General features: G+C 37.3%; 1 protein-coding gene across 2 annotated transcripts in view; it reads right to left on the minus strand.

Annotated features, from left to right (window-relative positions):
- Positions 1-21,206, minus strand: part of DHODH (dihydroorotate dehydrogenase (quinone)) — a 234,092-nt gene that overhangs the window by 206,739 nt on the left and 6,147 nt on the right. The window contains exon 2 of one of the 2 annotated variants that reach the window (XM_053699449.1): positions 1,733-1,945. The exons of the other annotated variant lie outside the window; for it this stretch is intronic. Within the exon in view, the coding sequence (XP_053555424.1) occupies positions 1,733-1,945 (213 nt within the window). The remainder of the gene's footprint in view (positions 1-1,732; positions 1,946-21,206) is intronic. 2 annotated transcript variants of the gene reach the window in all.

The following is a 21,206-nucleotide window of genomic DNA, read 5'->3' on the forward strand; positions in this document are numbered from 1 at the left end:
AAATTAGTAAAAACAATAACTTTATTAGTTTACTTTCATGATTGCACAGTACTGTGCAAAAGTCTTAGGCCATCATTAGATTTGTTGTTTTAGCAATGGTATAATGATCATATATAATTATTTTTCCAGCCTCTATTAGAATACAACCAGAAAATACAGGATATTTGTATACAGTATTAATAAAACAGAAAAGAAAAAAAATGCTTCTATAGGCTAAAGTGGCAAATATTTAGTGTGACCCCCCCCCCCCCCTTACACTTGAGCAATAGCAGGAACCTGAATTAATGTTATTGCTAATACCTGTATTTGTCCTTCTATTTAATGTCAAAATGACTGCTGTGGAAAGCCAAGAAAACTTTCAAAAACTGATGAGACGTTTTTCAGAGTTTCTTCTTTGAGATACTGGAATATGTCCAGCAAGGACCTGGCTCAACATCTGACAGCTTCATTGGGATGCCACGTTGACCCTTCTACAGTCCAAGAAACCACTTTTTTGGAAGGGGAACAGGGTGAAAAGGCTAAAGCTCACAAATATTGGAATAAAGATCAGAGGAAAAGAGTATTATGGGGTGACAAATCCAAGTTTGAAAATTGTGTCCAGTCGTTGACAATATGTGAGAAGAGTTGGAGAGATAAGGAAGAATGAGTGCTTGCCGCCTTCAGTGAAACATGGTGGAGGGTGTGTCCTGGTTTGGGGCTGCATTTCTGCCAGTGGTGTTGGCAATATTGTCCGAATTGATGGGATCATAAATGCTGAAAAGTACATACAGGTTTTAATTCATCATGCCATTCCTTCTGGAAAGCGCCTGATTGGGAATGGTTTTATTTTTCAGCATGATAACAATCCCACGCACAATGCTAATGCAGTGAAATCATATTTGGAGAGATAAAACACTGACAGTCATGGACTGGCCTCCAGAGTCCAGACCTGAATGTTATAGAGGCAGTATGAGATCACCAGGACAAAGAAATAAATAAAAGATAAATCTAAAGAAGAACTCTGGGATGTGCTGAAAGAAGCCTGGTATAATATACCAGAAGGTTACTTCGGAAAACTTCAGGGCAGTCTCCCCAAAAGAGTTCAAGATGTGCTTAGTGCCAAGTAAGGTCACACTAAATACTGACTTTTGCCTGAAGAATCCATTTTGTTCTGAAAATTGTGTTTTTTTTTATATATTGTGTGTAAATATTTCCTGTATTTTCTGTTTGTATCTTAATAAAGAGGCCAAATAATAAATATGGCTGGTCATTAAAACTTTGCTAAAACAATAAAGGTGGTGGTGGCCTAAGACTTTTCCACAGTACTGTATATATTTACCCCATATGAGGAATATTAAAACTGTGTAAGCTTATGACAATCAGTATATATATGCAGCCACCAATGAGCAGCTAGAGCCTAGGTTCTTTGTTGCTACTGAGCATACCTTATTAAACCTTTCTGCAAAGGTTAACAAGAGAAGGAAGCAAATTAAATAATAGAAGTAAATTGGAAAGTTGTTTAAAATTGTATGCTATGTCTAAACCATGAATGTCTAATTATGACTTTACTATCCCTTTAATTAAGGTCTGTTATAAATGGACTTACATTAGTTTAATGTCTCTTGAATTGCAGCCTATCCTTGCTGTAGATGTTGTACTCCATATAAGTCTGCTTGGTATTCTCAAAATCCAAAATAATTTTCCTTACACCGTTTTAAGTAAAAATGAATTGAAAAAAAATATATTAACCTACCAGTCGATCTGAATCAAGGTTTCTGCATTGTGGCACCAGACCAAGGGACAGGAATCTCACAGATAAGGTATGCGCCAGCTCAGGGGGCACCAAACGCTGCAGCACAGGCATCAGACACTCTGCATAAAAGCGCTCATCTCCTTTTATTGTCAGAAAGGAGGAAAAAAGTAGTCCTCCCCCTCCCAACACTATAAGTGCATCTTTTAGCCGACGCTGCAATAAAGATACACAAATCAAGCAGTTATATAGAGGAGATACTAGAACCAAGGACAGAACGTATACAGCAAAGAAAAAGGACAGTGTGACAGAAAAACATGGGCAACCGGGTAACCATGCAGAGTACAGGACTCCTAGAAATGGGATTGGTAAACTAATGGAAAGGTAGCAACATGAGATGAGAGAGGAAAAGAATAAGTGAAATTTTCAAGAGTAAGAGCAATGGTGTGAAAATGTGTATGTATACAATGTTAAGTCTCCATTTTTTTATGGGAACACCATACTGAATATTAAATACATTTTGTAGGGGTGTCTCCATTATAGCAATGAGTTGGCTGATGTGGAAAGTAAATTGTGGTATTTTAAGCTGTAGAGGTATACTGTAATGTGCTAAGGCCTATTAAAGGGCCACAAAAATGCAATACATTTATATGAGAGACACGTTCTAATATGCTATTTTTTGCACAGTTAAATTATATATATATATAACTAGCTGATAAGCCTGCCCAGAGGGCAGTCTGTGTGTTATAAATGAAACCCCCCAAGCTACAAAAAATAAAAAAGTAAAAATACAGAAAAAAATAAACAAAGCTATCCAAATAAATAAAATGAAACCTAAACTAATACCCCTATAAAAATAAAAAATTCCCCCAAAATAAAAACAGCCCCTAATCTAATACTAAACTTGCCCTAAAGAAATCAGCTATTTTACATTAAAAATAAACAAAGTGCCCCCTAACAGTAAACCCCCCACCCACTAAACCCCCCAAAAAACTAACACTAATAAACCTAAACTACCCATTGCCCATAAAGGGACATTTGTATGGGCATTCAGCTCTTTTGCAATTTGCCCCCCAAAAAAGTAATCTAACCCCCCAAAAAAAACTAAACACTAAAGCCCCAATATATACTCACGGTTTCAGAAGTCCGGCGGAGAAGGTCTTCTTCCAGGCGGGTCTATGATCTTCATCCACAGCGAAGGCGGCGCGGAAGTCCGAAATGGTCTTCCCAGATGTGGCGATCCTCTGCGGTGGTCATTTGTGGTGGCGGTCCTCGGCGGCATGGAGGCTCCTCTTCATCCAATGTCCGTGGTATACTAAATATTGAATGCAAGGTACCGCAATCAATTTGGGGTACCTTGCATTCCTATTGGCTGAATTTTTCATAACAGCCAATAGGATTAGAGCTACTGAAATCCTATTGGCTGTTCAAATTAGCCAATAAGATTTCAGTAGCTCTCATCCTATTGGCTGATTTTGAAAATTTCAGCCAATAGGAATTCAAGGTACCGCAATAAATATGGGGTACCCTGAATTCAATCTTCAGTGTGCGGCGGGCGATTGCATTAAGAGGAACCTCCACGCCTTCGCCGAGGACCGCCACCGATGACTGCCGCTGAGGATCGCCACTTCTGAGAAGACTGCTCCTGACCTCCTCTCCGCTATGGATAAAGATGATGAACCCGTCTGGAAGAAGACCTTCTCCACCGGACTTCTGAAACCGTGAGTACCTATTTGGGGCTTTAGTGTTAGGTTTTTTAAAAAAATTTAAGATTAGGGTTTTTTGGGGAAAATTGCAAGAGAGCTGAATGCCCTTTTAAGGGCAGTTGAAAAGAGCTGAATGCCTTTTTAAGGGCAATGCCCATACAAATGCCCCTTTTGGGCCAATGGGTAGTTTAGGTTTATTAGTTAGTTAGTTTTTTTTTGGGGGGGGGGTGTTTACTGTTAGGGGGGACTTGGTTTATTTGTAATGTAAAAGAGCTGATTTCTTTAGGGCAATGTCCTACAAAAAGCCCCTTTAAAAGGGCTTTTGGTAGTTTAGCATTAGATTAGGGTTTTTTTATTTTGGGGGGCTTTTTTATTTTCATAGGGATTAGATTTTTTTTTTTTTTTGGATAGTGTTTATTATTTTTTGTAATGTTAGCCTTTTTTATTTTCTGTTAGATTAATGTAATTTTTTTTTCTATTGTAAAGTAGTATTTTTTTAATTGTAATTAAGGGGTTCATTTAGGGGGTGTTAGGTTAGGGGGCTTAGTCATTAAATTAGTTTTTTGCGTTGTGGGGTTTGGCGGTGTAGGAGTTAATAGGTAAATTAGATTTAATGCGTTGTGGGGGGTTGGCGGATTAGGGGTTAATAGATGTATTAGGTAGTTTGCGATGTTGGGGTTTGCGGAATAATAATTTTATTAGGTAGTTGGGGGGTTTTCTTAATACTTATTGCGGGCGGTTAGCTTATTTCTTTTTGTAATGCTCCGTTTGCCTTCGCTGTATCTCGTTGGATTCCGAAAATGGCAGGCTGGTGAAAGAATCTACCGTCGGTGGATTCTTTCACCACCCTGCCATTTTCGGAATCCACCTGGATGCAGCTTCACTGCACCCAGGTGAATTATTTTGGCTGCGCATGCAGCCAACATTCTGTTGGCTGCCTCACGCTGCCAACATTCCATTCAGGATGCGTGCGACGGCCAAGCGCAATTATAGTATAGATGAGGATAAATGGTATGGCTAACAAAGAACACTCCTAAAGCTTTATTAGTAGCCAGCAACACATTGAATAACCCACAAGAGCAGAAAAACACAATTTATGTAAGAACTTACCCGATAAATTTCTTTCTTTCATAGTGGTAAGAGTCCATGAGCTAGTGACATATGGGATATACATTCCTACTAGGAGGGGGCAAAGTTTCCCAAACCTCAAAATGCCTATAAATACACCTCCCACCACACTCATTCCTCAGTTTAACTAATAGCCAAGTAGTGAGGTGTAAAAAGGAGTAAAAAAAAAGCATACAAAAAGAGGAACTGGAAAAAATATTGTGCTTTTATACAAAAAAATCATAACCACCACAAAAAGGGTGGGTCTCATGGACTCTGCCACTATGAAAGAAATGAATTTATCATCAGGTAAGTTCTTACATAAATTATGTTTTCTTTCATGTAAGTGGCAAGAGTCCATGAGCTAGTGACGCATGGGATAAAAAATACCCAAGATGTGGAAGACCACAGGAGAGTCACTAGAGAGGGAGGGAAGTAAAAACAGCCATTTCTGCTGAGAAATTAAATCCAAACAATAATTCAGTTTTTTTATATAAACTTCAAATAAAACTTAAATCATAAGCAGTAGAATCAAAACAGACAGCTGCCTGAAAGACTACCAAAGACTGCTTCAGCAGAAGCAAATACATCAAAATGGTAAAATTTAGTAAATGTATGCAAAGAAAGCTAAGTTGCTGGTTTGCAAATCTGATCAACCAAAGCTTGATTCTTAAAAGCCCAAGAAGAAACGACTGATCTAGTAGAATGAGCTGTAATTCTGAGGCAAAGACTGCCCGCCTCCAAATAAGCTTTGTGAATCAAAAAGCTTTAACCAAAATGCCAAAAAAATGGCAAAGGCTTTCGGACCTTTCCTGGAACCAGAAAAAAAACAACAAATAGATTAGAAGTCTTTCTGAAATCCAAAGAATGTAAAGATCTTTCCAGAGAAATCTTAGGATTAAGACACAAAGAAAGAACAGCAATTTCCCTACTAATGTTGATAGAATTCACAACTTTAGGAAGACATTTGAATCAAGTCTGCAAAACAGCTTATCTTAAGGGAAAATTAGATAAGGAGGCTCACAACAGAGAGCTGATAACTCAGAAACTCTTCTAGCAGAAGAGACAGCCAAATGAAACAACACTTTCCAAGAAAGTAGTTTAATATCCAAAGAATGCATAGGCTCAAAAGGAGAAGCCTGCAAAATCGTTAAAACCAAATTAAGACTCCAAGGAGAAGAAATTAAATTTCATAACAGGATTGATACGAATCAAAGCCTGAACAAAACAGTGAATATCAGGAAGTTTAGCAATCTTTCTATGAAATAAAACAGAACGAGCAGAGATTTGTCCCTTCAAAGTACTTGCAGACAAAACCTTATCCAAACCATCCTGAAGAAATTATAAAATATGAAAAAAATACCATGAAATATAGGTTTTCCAAACCAGATAATAAATCTTTCTTGAAAACAGATTTACGAGCATGTAACATAATGTTAAACACTGAGTCAGAGACACCTGTATGACTAAGCGTTCAAATTCCATACATTCAAATTTAACAATTTAAGATCCTGATGGAAAAATGGCCTTTGAGACAAAGTATGGCCTTAGAGGAAGTGGCCAAGGCTGGCAAATGGATATCCAGACAAGATCCACATACCAAAACCTGTGAGGCCATGCTGGGGCTACCAGAAACACATGAGACTGTTACATTATGATCTTAGAGATCACCCTGGAAAGAAGAACCAGAGGCGGAAAAAATGTAAGCAGATTGAAAAAAACAAAACAAGAAACTGCTAACGTATCTACCATCTCCGACTGAGGATCCCTGAACCTGGAAAGGTATCTGGGGAATGTCTTGTTTAGATGAGAGGCCATCAGAACTATTTCTGGAAGGCCCCAAGTCTCTAAATTCTGAAAAAACACATCTGGATGGAGAGACCACTGCCCTGGATGTAAAGTCTGGCGGCTGAGATAATCCGCCTCCCAATTGTCTACACCTGGGATATGAATCGCAGAAAATAAACAGGAGTTGAATTCCGCCTAAAAAAGTATTTGAGATACTTCTTTTCATTGCTAAAGGACTGTGAGTCCCTTCCTGATGATTGACATATGCCACAGTTGTGATATTGTCTGACTGAAAACTAATGAAACATTTTCTCTTAAATTGAGGCCAAGCCTGAAGAGTTCTGAAAATAGCACGGAGTTCTAAAATAATGATTGGTAACCTCGCCTCTTAAAGTTTCCAAATTCTTGTGCTGTCAGCAAACCCCAGACAGCTTCCCAACCAGTAAGACTTGCATCTGTAAAAATACAGTCCAGGAAGGACGAACAAAGAAGTCCCCCTGAATAATACAATTATGGTCTAACCACCAAGTCAGAGAGAGTTGAGTGTTGGGATTTAAGTATATCAACGGTAAAACCTGAGAATAATCCCTGAATCATAGATTCAGCATGCAAAACTGCAAAGGTCTCATAAGAAAACAAGCAAAGGGGATCACGTCCAATACCGCAGTCCTGAAACCTAAAAACCTCCCTGCACATAGCCACTGAAGGAAAAATAGAAACTGAAGGTTTAGACAGGCTAAAACTAATTTCATTCGACTCTTGACTGTTAAAGACAGAGTTATGGACACTGAATTTATCTGGAAACCTAAAAAGGTGACCCTTGCCTGAGGAATCATGAAACTCTAAAGTAAATTGATCCTCCAACCATGTCTTTGAAGAAACAACACTAGTTGATTTGTGTGAGATTCTGCTAAATGAAAGGATTGAGCCAATACCAAGATATCGTCAAAATAAGGAAAACACTGCAATACCCTGCGTTAGCAGTTTCTTGTTTTGTTTTTTTCAATCTGCTTACAGAAGGGCACCGAGAACCTTCAAAAAGATTCTCGGAGCTGTCGCTAGACCAAATGGAAAAGCGACAAATTGGTAAAGCTTGCCTAGAAAAGAGAATCTCAGAAACCGAAAGTGGTCTGAATGAATCGGAATGTGAGGATAAGCGTCCCGTACAACTATTGTGAACATGTAATGACCTTGCTGAACAAAAGACATAATAGTCCTTATAGTCGCCATCTTGAAAGTTGGGACACTCACAAAATGATTTAAAGTTTTCAGATCCAAGATTAGTCTGAATGAATCTTTGGGACAAAGAATAGATTTGAATAGAAACCCAAACCCTGCTCCTGCTAAGGAACTGGAACAAACACCCCTGAAAAAAATTCCAGTTCTGAAATATATTTCTGGAAAAAAAAAAACTGAACCTTCACAGAGTGTATTGAAACACGAAAAAGAATCTACCCATAGAAGGTCTCATTCTAAAAAAATATATATTCAAAAACCCTAAGAATAATATTCTATAGACTTTGGACTGAATCTATCCAAAAATAACTTAATCTGCCCCCCACCAGAAGAACTGGGTTGAGAACCGCACCTTCATGCGGACTTAATAACTAGTATTTGTATAGCGCTTTTCTCCTAGTAGGACTCAAAAAAATGCTTTTCAGCGCTTGCACTTGGGGTTAACCAAATTGGCAGCTGAAAAGTAATAGTTGTTATTATCCCAAAAAATTGATAATTTGAGAAAGCACCATAACGGTGTGAAACGCGTCAGATGACGTAGGTCGTGTTCCAACACTCCTCTGAACTATGTACGTTTTAAAGTGTTGGAATAAATTTTTGGAATTTTAACTTTGGATAGTGTGCTTTTGGATATGGTTGCCATGTACATTGTGAGATTCGGCATACAAGTTTGAGGATTTTCTGTTTTTCTTCACATTTTATTGACCTCAAAAGGCCGAAGGGCTGCATCGACCCTGTCGGATATGAACCTGTGACCCTTGGATCTTAGAACAAGCTTTTGTAGTCAGGGCATTTACCAACTGATCTACATCACCGGCCAAAAAGTAGGGCAGAAAAAAAACAACTCTTTTACCTCCAGATATAGTGGAGATAATAGAAATCAAAACAAATTATCCTAGTAAGATAGAGATAATAAAATATATTTAGACCATGTCAAAACTCAAGATTAAAACCATGAAGCTCTTGTAAATAGAAAAGCTAAAAACATAGATTTGAAATTAATCTTAAATGACAAATATAGCATCATAAATAAAATGAATACATTTTGAAGTAAATTATTATTATTATACTTTATTTATAAAGCGCCATCATATTCCGCAGCGCTGTCCATGGATACAGCTCATTTAAATAAAACAATAATATAAAACTTCTAAGAGACAGGACAACATTTACAAACAATTGAGGGCCCTATTCCCGTGGGAACTTACAATCTAGAAGTAAATGAACAGTGTTATATACTTCAGAATCTGAAAACTGCTTATACTAACTGTCCAACAATAAAGTTGAGAGAGCAGCAATGTCAGTCATAAATATAGTTGAACTAAGTATATAAACAGTATGTAAATATGCTCTGTTAACCCCTTAATGACCACAGCACTTTTCCATTTTCTGTCTGTTTGGGACCAAGGCTATTTTTTACATTTTTGCTGTGTTTTTGTTTAGCTGTAATTTTCCTCTTACTCATTTACTGTACCCACACATATTATATACCATTTTTCTCGCCATTAAATGGACTTTCTAAAGATAACATTATTTTTATCATATCTTATAATTTACTATAAATAAAATTACAAAATATGAGGGGGAAAAAAAACACACACACACTTTTTCTAACTTTGACCCCCAAAATGTGTTACACATCTACAACCACCAAAAAACACCCATGCTAAATAGTTTCTAAATTTTGTCCTGAATTCAGAAATACCCAATGTTTACGTGTTCTTTGTTTTTTTTGCAAGTTATAGGGCAATAAATACAAGTAGCACTTTGTTATTTCCAAACGACTTTTTTTCAAAATTAGTGCTAGTTACATTGTGACACTGATATCTTTCAGGAATCCTTGAATATCCCTTGACATGTATATATTTTTTTTTTAGAAGACATCCCAAAGTATTGATTTAGGCCCATTTTGGTATATTTCAAGCCACCATTTCACAGCCAAATGCGATCAAATAAAAAAAATTGTTCACTTTTTCACAAATTTTAGGTTTCTCACTGAAATTATTTACAAACAACTTGTGCAATTATGGCATAAATGGTTGTAAATGCTTCTCTGGGATCCCTTTTGTTCAGAAATAGCAGACATATATGGCTTTGGCACTGTTTTTTGGTAATTAGAAGGTCGCTAAATGCCACTGCGCACAACACGTGTATTATGTCCAGCAGTGAAGGGGTTAATAAGGGAGCATGTAGGGAGCTTGTAGGGTTAATTAATTAATAGCTTTACTGTAGTGTAGTAGACAACCCCAAGTATTGATCTAGGCCCATCTTGGTATATTTCATGCCATCATTTCACCGCCAAATGTGATCAAATTAAAAAAACATTTTTTTACATTTATCACAATTTTAGGTTTCTCACTGAAATTATTTACAAACAGCTTGTGCAATTATGGCACAAATGGTTGTCAATGCTTCTCTGGGATCCCCTTTGTTCAGAAATAGCAGACATACAGTTGTGCTCATAAGTTTACATACCCTGGCAGAATTTATGATTTCTTGGCCATTTTCCAGAGAATATGAATGATAACAGAAAAACTTTTCTTTCACTCATGGTTAGTGTTTGGCTGAAGCCATTTATTATCAACCAACTGTGTTTACTCTTTTTAAATCATAATGACAACAGAAACTACCCAAATGACCCTGATCAAAAGTTTACATATCCTGGTAATTTTGGCCTGATAAAAAGCACACAAGTTGACACAAAGAGGTTTGAATGGCTATTAAAAGGTAACCATCCTCACCTGTGGTCTGTTTTCTTGTAATTAGTGTGTGTGTATAAAAGGTCAATAAGTTTCTGGACTCCTGACAGACCCTTGCATCTTTCATCCAGTGCTGCACTGACGATTCTGGATTCTGAGTCAGGAAAGGGATATAAAAAGATATCCAAGGAATTGAGAATGCCCATCAGCAGTGTTCAAACTCTAATAAAGAAGTGGAAAATGAGGGGTTCTGTTGAAACCAAACCACGGTCAGGTAGACCAACTAAAATTTCAGCCACAACTGCCAGGAAAATTGCTCGGGATGCAAAGACAAACCCACAAATAACTTCAGATGAAATACAGGACATGTGGTGTGGCTGTTTCAAGATGTACAATTAGGAGGCACTTGAAGAACGATGGGCTGCATGGTTGAGTCGCCAAGAAGAAAGCTATTACTACGCAAATGCCAAAAATTATCCCGCTTACAATACTCCAAACAGCAAAGAGACAAGCCTCAAACCTTCTGGCACAAAGTCATTTGGAGTGATGAGACCAAAATTTTGCTTTTTGGCCACCATTTCACTGCCAAATGCGAGCAAATAAAAAAAATTGTTCCCTTTTTCACAAACTTTAGGTTTCTCACTGAAATTATTTACAAACAGCTTGTGCAATTATGGCACAAATTGTTGTAAATGCTTCTCTGGGATCCCCTTTGTTCAGAAATAGCAGACATATATGGCTTTGGCGTTGCTTTTTGGTAATTCGAAGACCGCTAAATGCTGCTGCGCATCACACGTGTATTATGTCTAGCAGTGAAGGGGTTAATTAGGGAGCTTGTAGGGAGCTTTCAGGGTTAATTTTAGCTTTAGTGTAGAGATCAGCCTCCCACCTGACACATTAGACCTCCTGATCCCTTCCAAACAGCTCTCTTCCCTCCCCACCCCACAATTGTCCCCACCATCTTAAGAACTGGCAGAAAGTCTGCCAGTACTAAAATAAAAGGTATATTTCTTGGGGTTTTTTAAAGCATATTTACATATGCTGTTGTGTAGGATCCCCCCTTAGCCCCCAACCTCCCTGATCCCCCCAAACAGCTCTCTAACCCTCCCCCTCTACCTTACTGGGAGCCATCTTTACCAAAAGATAGATTTTTTTTTTTATGTTTGCCGTAGTGTAGCTTCCCCCCCCAGACAACCCCCCACCCCTCCCAGATCACTTAGATGTAATTTTAATCAATTCCCTCCCCCCTCTCTCCCACTTCTAGCTACTCAAATTTTTCCATAGTGTAGCCATTCCTACCTGCTCCCTCCCCGTGCACGCGCTTCCGACAACCACGCCCCCCACTTTCTACTTGAAGCCATCGATGGCCGCCCACCCACCAAAGATACTGGTCATCGATGTCCGGTGCAGAGAGGGCCACAGAGTGTCTCTCTCTGCACCGGAGGGCTAAAAATGGTTATTGCAGGATGCCTCGATATCGAAGCATCACTGCAATAACCGGAAAGCGGTTGGAAGCGATCAGGATTGCTTCCACCACTTTCCAAGACCGATGACGTGCAGGGAACGTCCTCGGTCGTTAACTGTATTTTTTGTGAAGACGTACCCTGCACGTCGTCGGTCATTTAGGGGTTAAGGCAAGATTAAAACTTAAAAACATCCTGAAAATAAGTACTAACTTCTATAGAAATAGTAGTACATTCCCAAAAAGGAATCAGGGTTAAACCATTCTAGCAAACACATCATAGATAGCATCTAGAATAGGAAAATAACCTCAGGAGCAATTTAAAGAAATATTTAAATGAACATATTTAATAGGAGGACTAGACTCCTAATACCTAAAATTATCAAAACTTCCTTAATAAAGAACAAAAAAATGTTCACTTATAAAAATAAAAAAGATTTGTCAAATACAGTCTCTGATGCAGGATCCTTTGAGCCAAAGAAACCCTCATCAGTAGAATAAACTTAAGTATACTATCGGTCAAAACAAAATTGATTAAATCTTATAACAATTTTGGAAAGACCTTATAAGTTTAATTGAAGACACAGAAACAGTCGCAGTCTTCCTATGAATGCAGTAATAACATGTGAAATCTGCAGAATTAATCAAGAACATTAAACTGAAAAATTAAAATCAGTAATTGTAGATATAGAAACATTATCCGCATGAAAAAGGATAAATAAATGCCATACAATTGAGTTGAAGACAATAAAATCAGCTTGACAGTAGAAAACACACTTAGCTTGTTGAAGAAATGTGTTCAGGGCATCTCAGTTTCTACAGTAACAGAGTCAGGATCAGTCTGAGACATCTTGCAAAAATGTAAAAGGAAAAAAATTAACATTTAAACAAAATATACAATTTCCTCATATAGCAGTTTCAGGAATGAGAAAAAAATGCTTATGCTAAAAAAAAAAAAATAGGCAAACAGAATAGCTCTCTATAATATAAAAAAGAGAGCAGGAAGCATAAAAGGAAGTCGGGTAAAATAAAAAAAATTTGGCGTATGAAAGTATGACGCATGACACAAAAAGAAGTGAAATTTTTTTGTCACCAAACCAACACCAGGAAATGATGCAACTCGCGTCATAACAATCGCGACTTTGCGCCAAAACAACTAGCTTCAACAAAGACGCAGGAAATTACGAAACTTGCGCCACTATAGGCGTAACTTCGCGCCAAAAAAAATTTGCGCCATGAATGATGCAATAAATAACAGCATTTCGCGACCACGCGAGCCTAGATTTGCCCGCGAAAATTAAGAAAAAACAAGTCAAATTGGAAAAAAAGACAAACCCCAGGTAAGAAAAAAAATGTTTAAATAAACTTTACCTGAAACATGATACTTATATTGAAACTGCTACACTGCAAAAGGGAAAATACATAGACCTGACTCATGGCAAATATAAGTAAACACATTTATTTAAAAATTTACAATATAACATAAAGCGCCTTAATAGCTGAGAGTGTCTTAAAAAAAGGATACATACTTACCGGAAGACACCCATCCACATATAGCAGACAGTCAAACCAGTACTGAAAAACGTCGATCTGAAAAGGGAGGCAGTAGATGAATCCCTGTGACCGATTACAGAGAGCCCTTGAAAGGATTTCCCATGGGTAAAAATACTAAATCAACAGGCAATACTCCCTTCATATCCCTGTGAAAAATACTGTACTCTGAGAGGAATTGTGCTTCAGAATGCTTAGAAGCGCCTATCACAAAAGAAATCAAGCACAAACCTACTTCACCACCTCCAGAAGAGGCAAAGTTTATAAAACTGAGGAAAGAGTGTGATGGGAGGTATATTTATAGGCATTTTGAGGTTTGGGAAACTTTGCCCCCTCCTGGTAGGAATGTATATCCCATACTTCACTAGCTCATGGACTCTTGCCACTTACATGAAAGAAATGTTCCTTTTAAGCGCAGACATAGTTTTTGAAAAACAAATGCTGTAAAATATCCACATTTTTACATGACACAAAATAAATAAAAATCACTTTAAATGGACCTAAATGTTAAAACACTTAAACGTGATGCAGCATAGCTGTAAAAAGTTGACTAGAAAATATCACCTGAACATCTCTATGTAAAAAAAAGAGATATTTTACCTTAACCCCTTAACGACCAAGGACGTACGCCACACGTCCTAAAAAAAAAATACAGTTAATGACCGAGGACGTGTGGCGTACGTCCTTGGTCTGGAAAGCAGCTGGAAGCGATCCTGCTCGCTTCCAGCTGCTTTCCGGTTATTGCAGTGATGCCTCGATATCGAGGCATCCTGCAATAACCCCCCTTGGCCATCCGATGCAGAGAGAGCCACTCTGTGGCCCTCTCTGCACCGGACATCGGTGGCCGGTATCGTTGGTGGGTGGGAGCAAGTCAGGGAGGCGGGTGGGCAGCCATCGATGTGCCGAATGAAGTGGAGGGGGGCGGGACAGACGGGAGCGCGCACAGGAGCACGCGCGTGCACGGGGCGGGAGCGGGAGGGAACCGCTACACTTCAGAAAAATAAAGATTAATAAAAGTAAAAAAACAACATTTAAATAAATAAATAAATAAATAAATAAATAATCTTAGGGATCTGGAAGCTACACTACAGAAAAGGGCAATTAAATTAAAAAAAACCCACTTTTTTTTACTAAACTGGGTACTGGCAGACAGCTGCCAGTACCCAAGATGGCGCCCATTAAGGCAGAGGGGGAGGGTTAGAGATCTGTTTGGTGGGGGATCAGTGAGGTTGGGGGCTAAGGGGGGATCCTACACAGTAGCAAATGTAAATATGCTAAGAAAAAAAAACAAACAAAAAAACAAATATAGCTTTTATTTTAGTACTGGCAGAGTTTCTGCCAGTACTTAAGATGGCAGGGACAATTGTGGGGTGGGGGAGGGAAGAGAGCTGTTTGGGAGGGATCAGGGGGTCTGATGTTTCAGGTGGGAGGCTGAGCTCTACACTAAAACTAAAATTAACCCTGCAAGCTCCCTACAAGCTACATAATTAACCCCATCACTGCTAGCCATAATACACGTGTGATGAGCAGCGGCATTTGGCGGCCTTCTAATTACCAAAAAGCAACGCCAAAGACATATATGTCTGCTATTTCTGAACAAAGGGGACCCCAGAGAAGCATTTACAACCATTTGTCCCATAATTACACAAGCTGTTTGTAAATAATTTCAGTGAGAAACCTAAAGTTTGTGAAAAAGTTTGTGAAATAGGGAACGTTTTTTTTTTTTATTTGATTGCATTTGGCGGTGAAATGGTGGCATGAAATATACCAAAATGGGCCTAGATCAATACTTTGGGTTGTCTACTACACTACACTAAAGCTAAAATTAACCCTACAAGCTCCCTACAAGCTACATAATTAACCCCTTCACTGCTGGGCATAATACACGTGTGGTGCGCAGTGGCATTTAGCGGCCTTCTAATTACCAAAAAGCAATGCCAAAGCCATATATGTCTGCTATTTCTGAACAAAGGGGATCCCAGAGAAGCATTTACAAATATTTGTGCCATAATTGCACTAGCTGTTTGTAAATGATTTCAGTGAGAAACCTAAAATTGTGAAAAATTTAACGTTTTTTTAATTTGATTGCATTTGGCGGTGAAATGGTGGCATGAAATATATCAAAATTGGCTTAGATCAATACTTGGGGTTGTGTACTACACTAAAGCTAAAATTACCTCTAAAAGCTCCCTAATTAACCCCTTCACTGCTGGGCATAATACACGTGTAGTGCGCAGTGGCATTTAGCAGCCTTCTAATTGCTAAAAAGCAATGCCAAAGCCATATATGTCTGCTATTTCTGAAAAAAGGGGATCCCAGAGAAGAATTTACAACCATTTAAGCCATAATTGCACAAGCTGTTTGTAAATAATTTCAGTGAGAAACCAAAAGTTTGTGAAAAAATTAGTGAAAAAGTGAACGATTTTTTGTATTTAATCGCATTTGACGGCGAAATGATGGCATGAAATATACCAAAATGGGCCTAGATCAATACTTTGGGATGTCTACTAAAAAAAAATATATACATGTCAATGGATATTTAGAGATTCCTGAAAGATATTAGTGTTCTAATGTAACTAGCGCTAATTTTGAAAAATAATGGTTTGGAAATAGCAAAGTGCTACTTGTATTTATGGCCCTATAACTTACAAAAAAAGCAAAGAAGATGTAAACATTGGGTATTTCTAAACTCAGGACAAAATTTAGAAACTATTTAGCATGGGTGTTTTTTGGTGGTTGTAGATGTGTAACAGATTTTGGGGGTCAAAGTTAGAAAAAGTGTGTTTTTTTCCATTTTTTCCTCATATTTTATAAATTTTTTTATAGTAAATTATAAGATATGATGAAAATAATGGTATCTTTAGAAAGTCCATTTAATGGCGAGAAAAACGGTATATAATATATGTGGGTACAGTAAATGAGTAAGAGGAAAATTACAGCTAAACACAAACACCGCAGAAATGTAAAAATAGCCTTGGTCCCAAACGGACAGAAAATGGAAAAGTGCTGTGGTCATTAAGGGGTTAAAGGGACAGTTAAAGGGACATAATACTCATATGCTAAATCACTTGAAACTGATGCAGCATGACTGTAAAAAGCTGACAGGAAAACATCACCTGAGCATCTCTATGTAAAAAAGGAAGATATTTTACCTCACAATTTCCTCAGCTCAGCAGAGTAAGTTCTGTGTAAAAAGTTATACTCAGCTGCTCCCAGCTGCAGGTAAAAAAATTAAAAAAATGAAGAAATGAACAGCAGCCAATCAGCATCAGCAGTGCTGAGGTCATGAACTCTTACTGTGATCTCATGAGATTTGACTTAACTCTCATGAGATTTCATAGTAAGCTTCCTTTACCTGATTGGTGAAATAATATGAGAGTGCACGAAGCTCATCCTTTCAGTTGTCCCGGGACAGACATACTAATATGCTGCTTAGAAGTCCTTTACAATGGGAGGTGGCTACTGAGGAACTTTTGAGGTAAAATATCTTTCTTTTTTACATAGAGATGTTCAGGTGATATTTTCTAATCAGCTTTTTACAGCTATGCTGCATCACTTTCAAGTGTTTAAACATTTGGGTATTATGGCCCTTTAAGTCCAAAAAAAAAAAACTTTCATGATTTAAATAGGGCATGCAATTTTAAACAACTTCCCAAATTACTTTTATCACCAATTTTGCTTTGTTCTCTTGGTATTCTTAGTTGAAAGCTAAAACTAGGAGGTTCATATGCTAATTTCTTAGACCTTGAAGACTGCCTCTAATCTGAATACATTTTGACCACTAGAGGGCATTAGTTCACATGTTTCATATAGATAACATTGAGCTCATGCACTTAAAGTGACCTAGGAGTGAGCACTGATTGGCTTTAGCCAACACAGTTATAATAATACACGTTTTACCTCTGTAATTACCTTGTATCTTAGCCTCTTTAGACTGCCCCCTTATTTCAGTTCTTTTGACAGACATGCAGTTTACTGCATGTCTGTCAAAAGAACTGAAATAAGGGGGCAGTCTAAAGAGGCTAAGATACAAGGTAATTACAGAGGTAAAACGTGTATTATTATAACTGTGTTGGTTGTGCAAAACTGGGGAATGGGTAATAAAGGGATTATCTTTCTTTTTAAACCACAACAATTCTGGTGTTGACTGTCCCTTTAAAATGTCCTAAGTATACACACCCCATAGTAAAGGACTTTAAGCAGCAAATCATATTTCCCTATTCAGTTTAAGAAAGTTTACTATGAAATCTCATGAGATCACAGTAAAACAGTTCATGACCTCAGCACTGCTGATGGGCTGCTGTTCATTTCTTTCTTTCTTCCTTTTTTTTACCTGCAGCTGGGCAGTAACTGAATGTTTTACAGAGCACTTACTCCGTGGAGCTGAGGAAATTGTGAGGTAAAATATCTTCCTTTTTTACGAAGAGATGCTCAGGTGATATTTTCCTGTCAGCTTTTTACAGTTATACGTAGGGTTGCCAGGTGTCTGGCATCTGACCGGACAGTCTGGTTTTTAAACCAGCTGTCCGGTAAAACTTCCAAAAAAAAACCCGGACACTTAAATTTCTGGTTTTCAAGCAGACAACTGCACTTCATCCAGTGGAGAATAGTGATGTAAACATTCCCCTGCTGAAAGATATTAGTGTTCTAATGTAACTAGCGCTAATTTTGAAAAATAATGGCTTGGAAATAGCAAAGTGCTACTAGTATTTATGGCCCTATAACTTAAAAAAAAAGCAAAGAAGATGTAAACATTGGGTATTTCTAAACTCAGGACAAAATTTAGAAACTATTTAGCATGGGTGTTTTTTGGTGGTTGTAGATGTGTAACAGATTTTGGGGGTCAAAGTTAGAAAAAGTGTGTTTTTTTCCATTTTTTCCCCATATTTTATATATTTTTTTAAAGTAAATTATAAGATATGATGAAAATAATGGTATCTTTAGAAAGTCCATTTAATGGTGAGAAAAACGGTATATAATATATGTGAGTACAGTAAATGAGTAAGAGGAAAATTACAGCTAAACACAAACACCGCAAAAATGTAAAAATAGCCTTGGGTCCCAAACGGACAGAAAATGGAAAAGTGCTGTGGTCATTAAGGGGTTAATGATCTTATTTTACTTAATGTGTTTCTTGTTTAGATAGAGATAGAGATATATATATATATATATATATATATATATATATATATATATATATATATATAGGCGGTTGTTTGAATAATTCAAACAATAATTTATTCAAACAACCGCCTAACCTGAGACAGAGATTGGTCCGCAGCAAATTAACCACAGAACAGAAGCGTACACAGAATGGCACTGCACGATGCAACAAATCACTCTGCAAACTGTGTCAACATATATGTGACAACAACACAGCCAGACACAACAACGCGTCATACAATATTAAGGGATCCTATTCGTGCTCATCTGCTAATGTGGTGTACATGATACAGTGTACAGCGTGTGACAGAGGTTGCTACATTGGAGAAACTGGCCTAAAACTGCATCTCAGAATGAATCTACACAGACACTCGATCAAAAACCACAAGGAAAATGAATATTGTACCCCTGTTGGTCATCACTTCACCCAGACTGGTCACTCCATCCTTAACCTCAGGATTAAAATTCTTAAAGGGAATTTCAAAGACTCTCATGAACGAAAGACGTTTGAGATGAAAATGATCACACATTTCAATACCAGAAATGAAGGACTTAATGTAGACTCTGGCTTTCTCACACACTACCATAACTTTCTATAATCTCTCATCTTATTGTCCTATATTGGTTTCTTTTTCCTTTTTGTTTTTTCTCTCATCTGGCCTATTTACTCTCCTCTGTTTATTTATTCTTTCTGGCTATTCTCAGCTATTTTCTCCTTCAGACACATTCTCTGCTTTTATGACACCCCTCTCACCCCCCTTCCCTTTGTTGTTTGTGATGTGTATCTATATCAGAATGATCAGTATTGCTTTAGACCTGAGGAAGAGAGGAAAACTCTCGAAAGCTTGTCTTTTAAATATTATGTTAGTCCAATAAAAAAGGTATCACTGCATACTGCAATACTTTGTTTTTTGAGTATATATATATATATAAAACCTGGGCACAATTATTTCTAGAGTACAAAGTTAAACAATATGCAGCCAAAACTCACCTATTGTAATCTCTAGATTCCCTCAAATCAAGGAGTACAATATAAAAAGATAAGGAAGAAAGGGTTGTTTGTGAATTGGTGCAGCGTAGCTACATGTATGGAATATATATAAAATAATGGTTGGAACACATATATACAAATGCATACTAGAATTAATATAGATTCAAAATAAAATCAATATAAAATACATATAAAACCCATAAAAACAGTATAAATAACAGAGCAAAAAAGTAATAATAATATATATATATATATATATTTTTAAATATAAAATAGTCACTGGTAGATACGTCCAATAAAGAAAAAAGAGACACTGATAATAACACTGGCGTTATCTTCAAAGTAATCCTTATGCGTTTCAAAGGCATGATACACCTTCTTCATCAGAGGATAATAAACTATTCTCTGATGAAGGTGTATAGTGCCTTTGAAACGCATAAGGATTACTTTGAAGATAACGCCAGTGTTATTATAAGTGTCCACTGTCCTCATTGTTGCACAAAACTTGAAAGACGTGCTATTTTTGGAAGTGCTTGAAAATACCTCATATGTTTGAGGTTGATAAATGTGAGCTCATTATCATATGAGGCTGATTGTTTGTCTTTTAACAATAAAACTGTGTTGCACTATCCTGTTCTTAATTTGTCTTTCATGTGACATATTACTGCATCTTTGGACAACGGTGGACACTATCATCATTTGACGGAGAGAAAAGACCTCTGGTGTCCATGACAGGATTCTCCCTACACTACGCGGCACTTACCTCATAGTGATTGAGGTAAAAGAGTGTAAGTAGATCCCCAAAAGGACTCGATCTCCTTTTTATGCTTTTATCATACAAGAACTGTCTTGTTTTATAACTATTACTGCATGACAACGCTTATTATATCCACTACTAAGGAACCACTGTCTTCTCTATTTTGGATTTTAATATTAAGAATTGGACTGGAATTGCCACTTTTTTCTTCATCTGACGTATCTACCAGTGACTGCTTTATATTTAAAAAAAATATTATTACTTTTTGCTCTGTTATTTATACTGTTTTCAAGGGTTTTATATGTATTTTATATTGATTTTATTTTGAATCTATATTAATCCTAGTGGGCATTTGTATATATGTGAAATATAATGTGACCGCACCACCCAATTATTAGAAAATATGCTCAGGCACGGGATAAAGTCCGGTCCCAGACTATATAATAATGAGAAAATCAAAAATCCCAGCCAATGAGTCTTAGAATAAAGAAGTTTTTATTCTTCAACAAAGGATATGTTCCAGTGTGATCTTTCACACTATGCAATTATAACAAACATAGGGGAAACATCTGATGTAAGTTCATTCAGATCCACACATACCCCATCCACCAAACACATTCGTAACCAACACTCAGCACAAAATATAAAAAGTAAAAAAATAGTAATACAAAAAGTGAAAACTTCACTATCACTCCCAGGGCGTCCCCAGGGAGTGTGAAACAAACACCACCAAACTGGGACTCTATTAATATTGAAACCATCAAAGAGTGTCCGCTAGATCCGTAACTCTATAGCATTATATAGAACAAGAATGTCTCGTTATGTTGCAGGTACTCCAACTGTAACAATGTGTGGTCACTTGAGATCATAAGCAAATAACTTGTTGCCAATATATTAGAACAGTCACAGAAAGCACCACATGTTATAGCATTTGTAATCCATAGTAGGTGATTCCAACAGAGACCTCAATGACATATCTTGTAGCTGTGTCAGTGTTACGGTTCAAATGTCCCTCCA

Source organism: Bombina bombina, chromosome 1 (genome assembly GCF_027579735.1).
Source record: "Bombina bombina isolate aBomBom1 chromosome 1, aBomBom1.pri, whole genome shotgun sequence".
Taxonomy (NCBI): domain Eukaryota; kingdom Metazoa; phylum Chordata; class Amphibia; order Anura; family Bombinatoridae; genus Bombina; species Bombina bombina.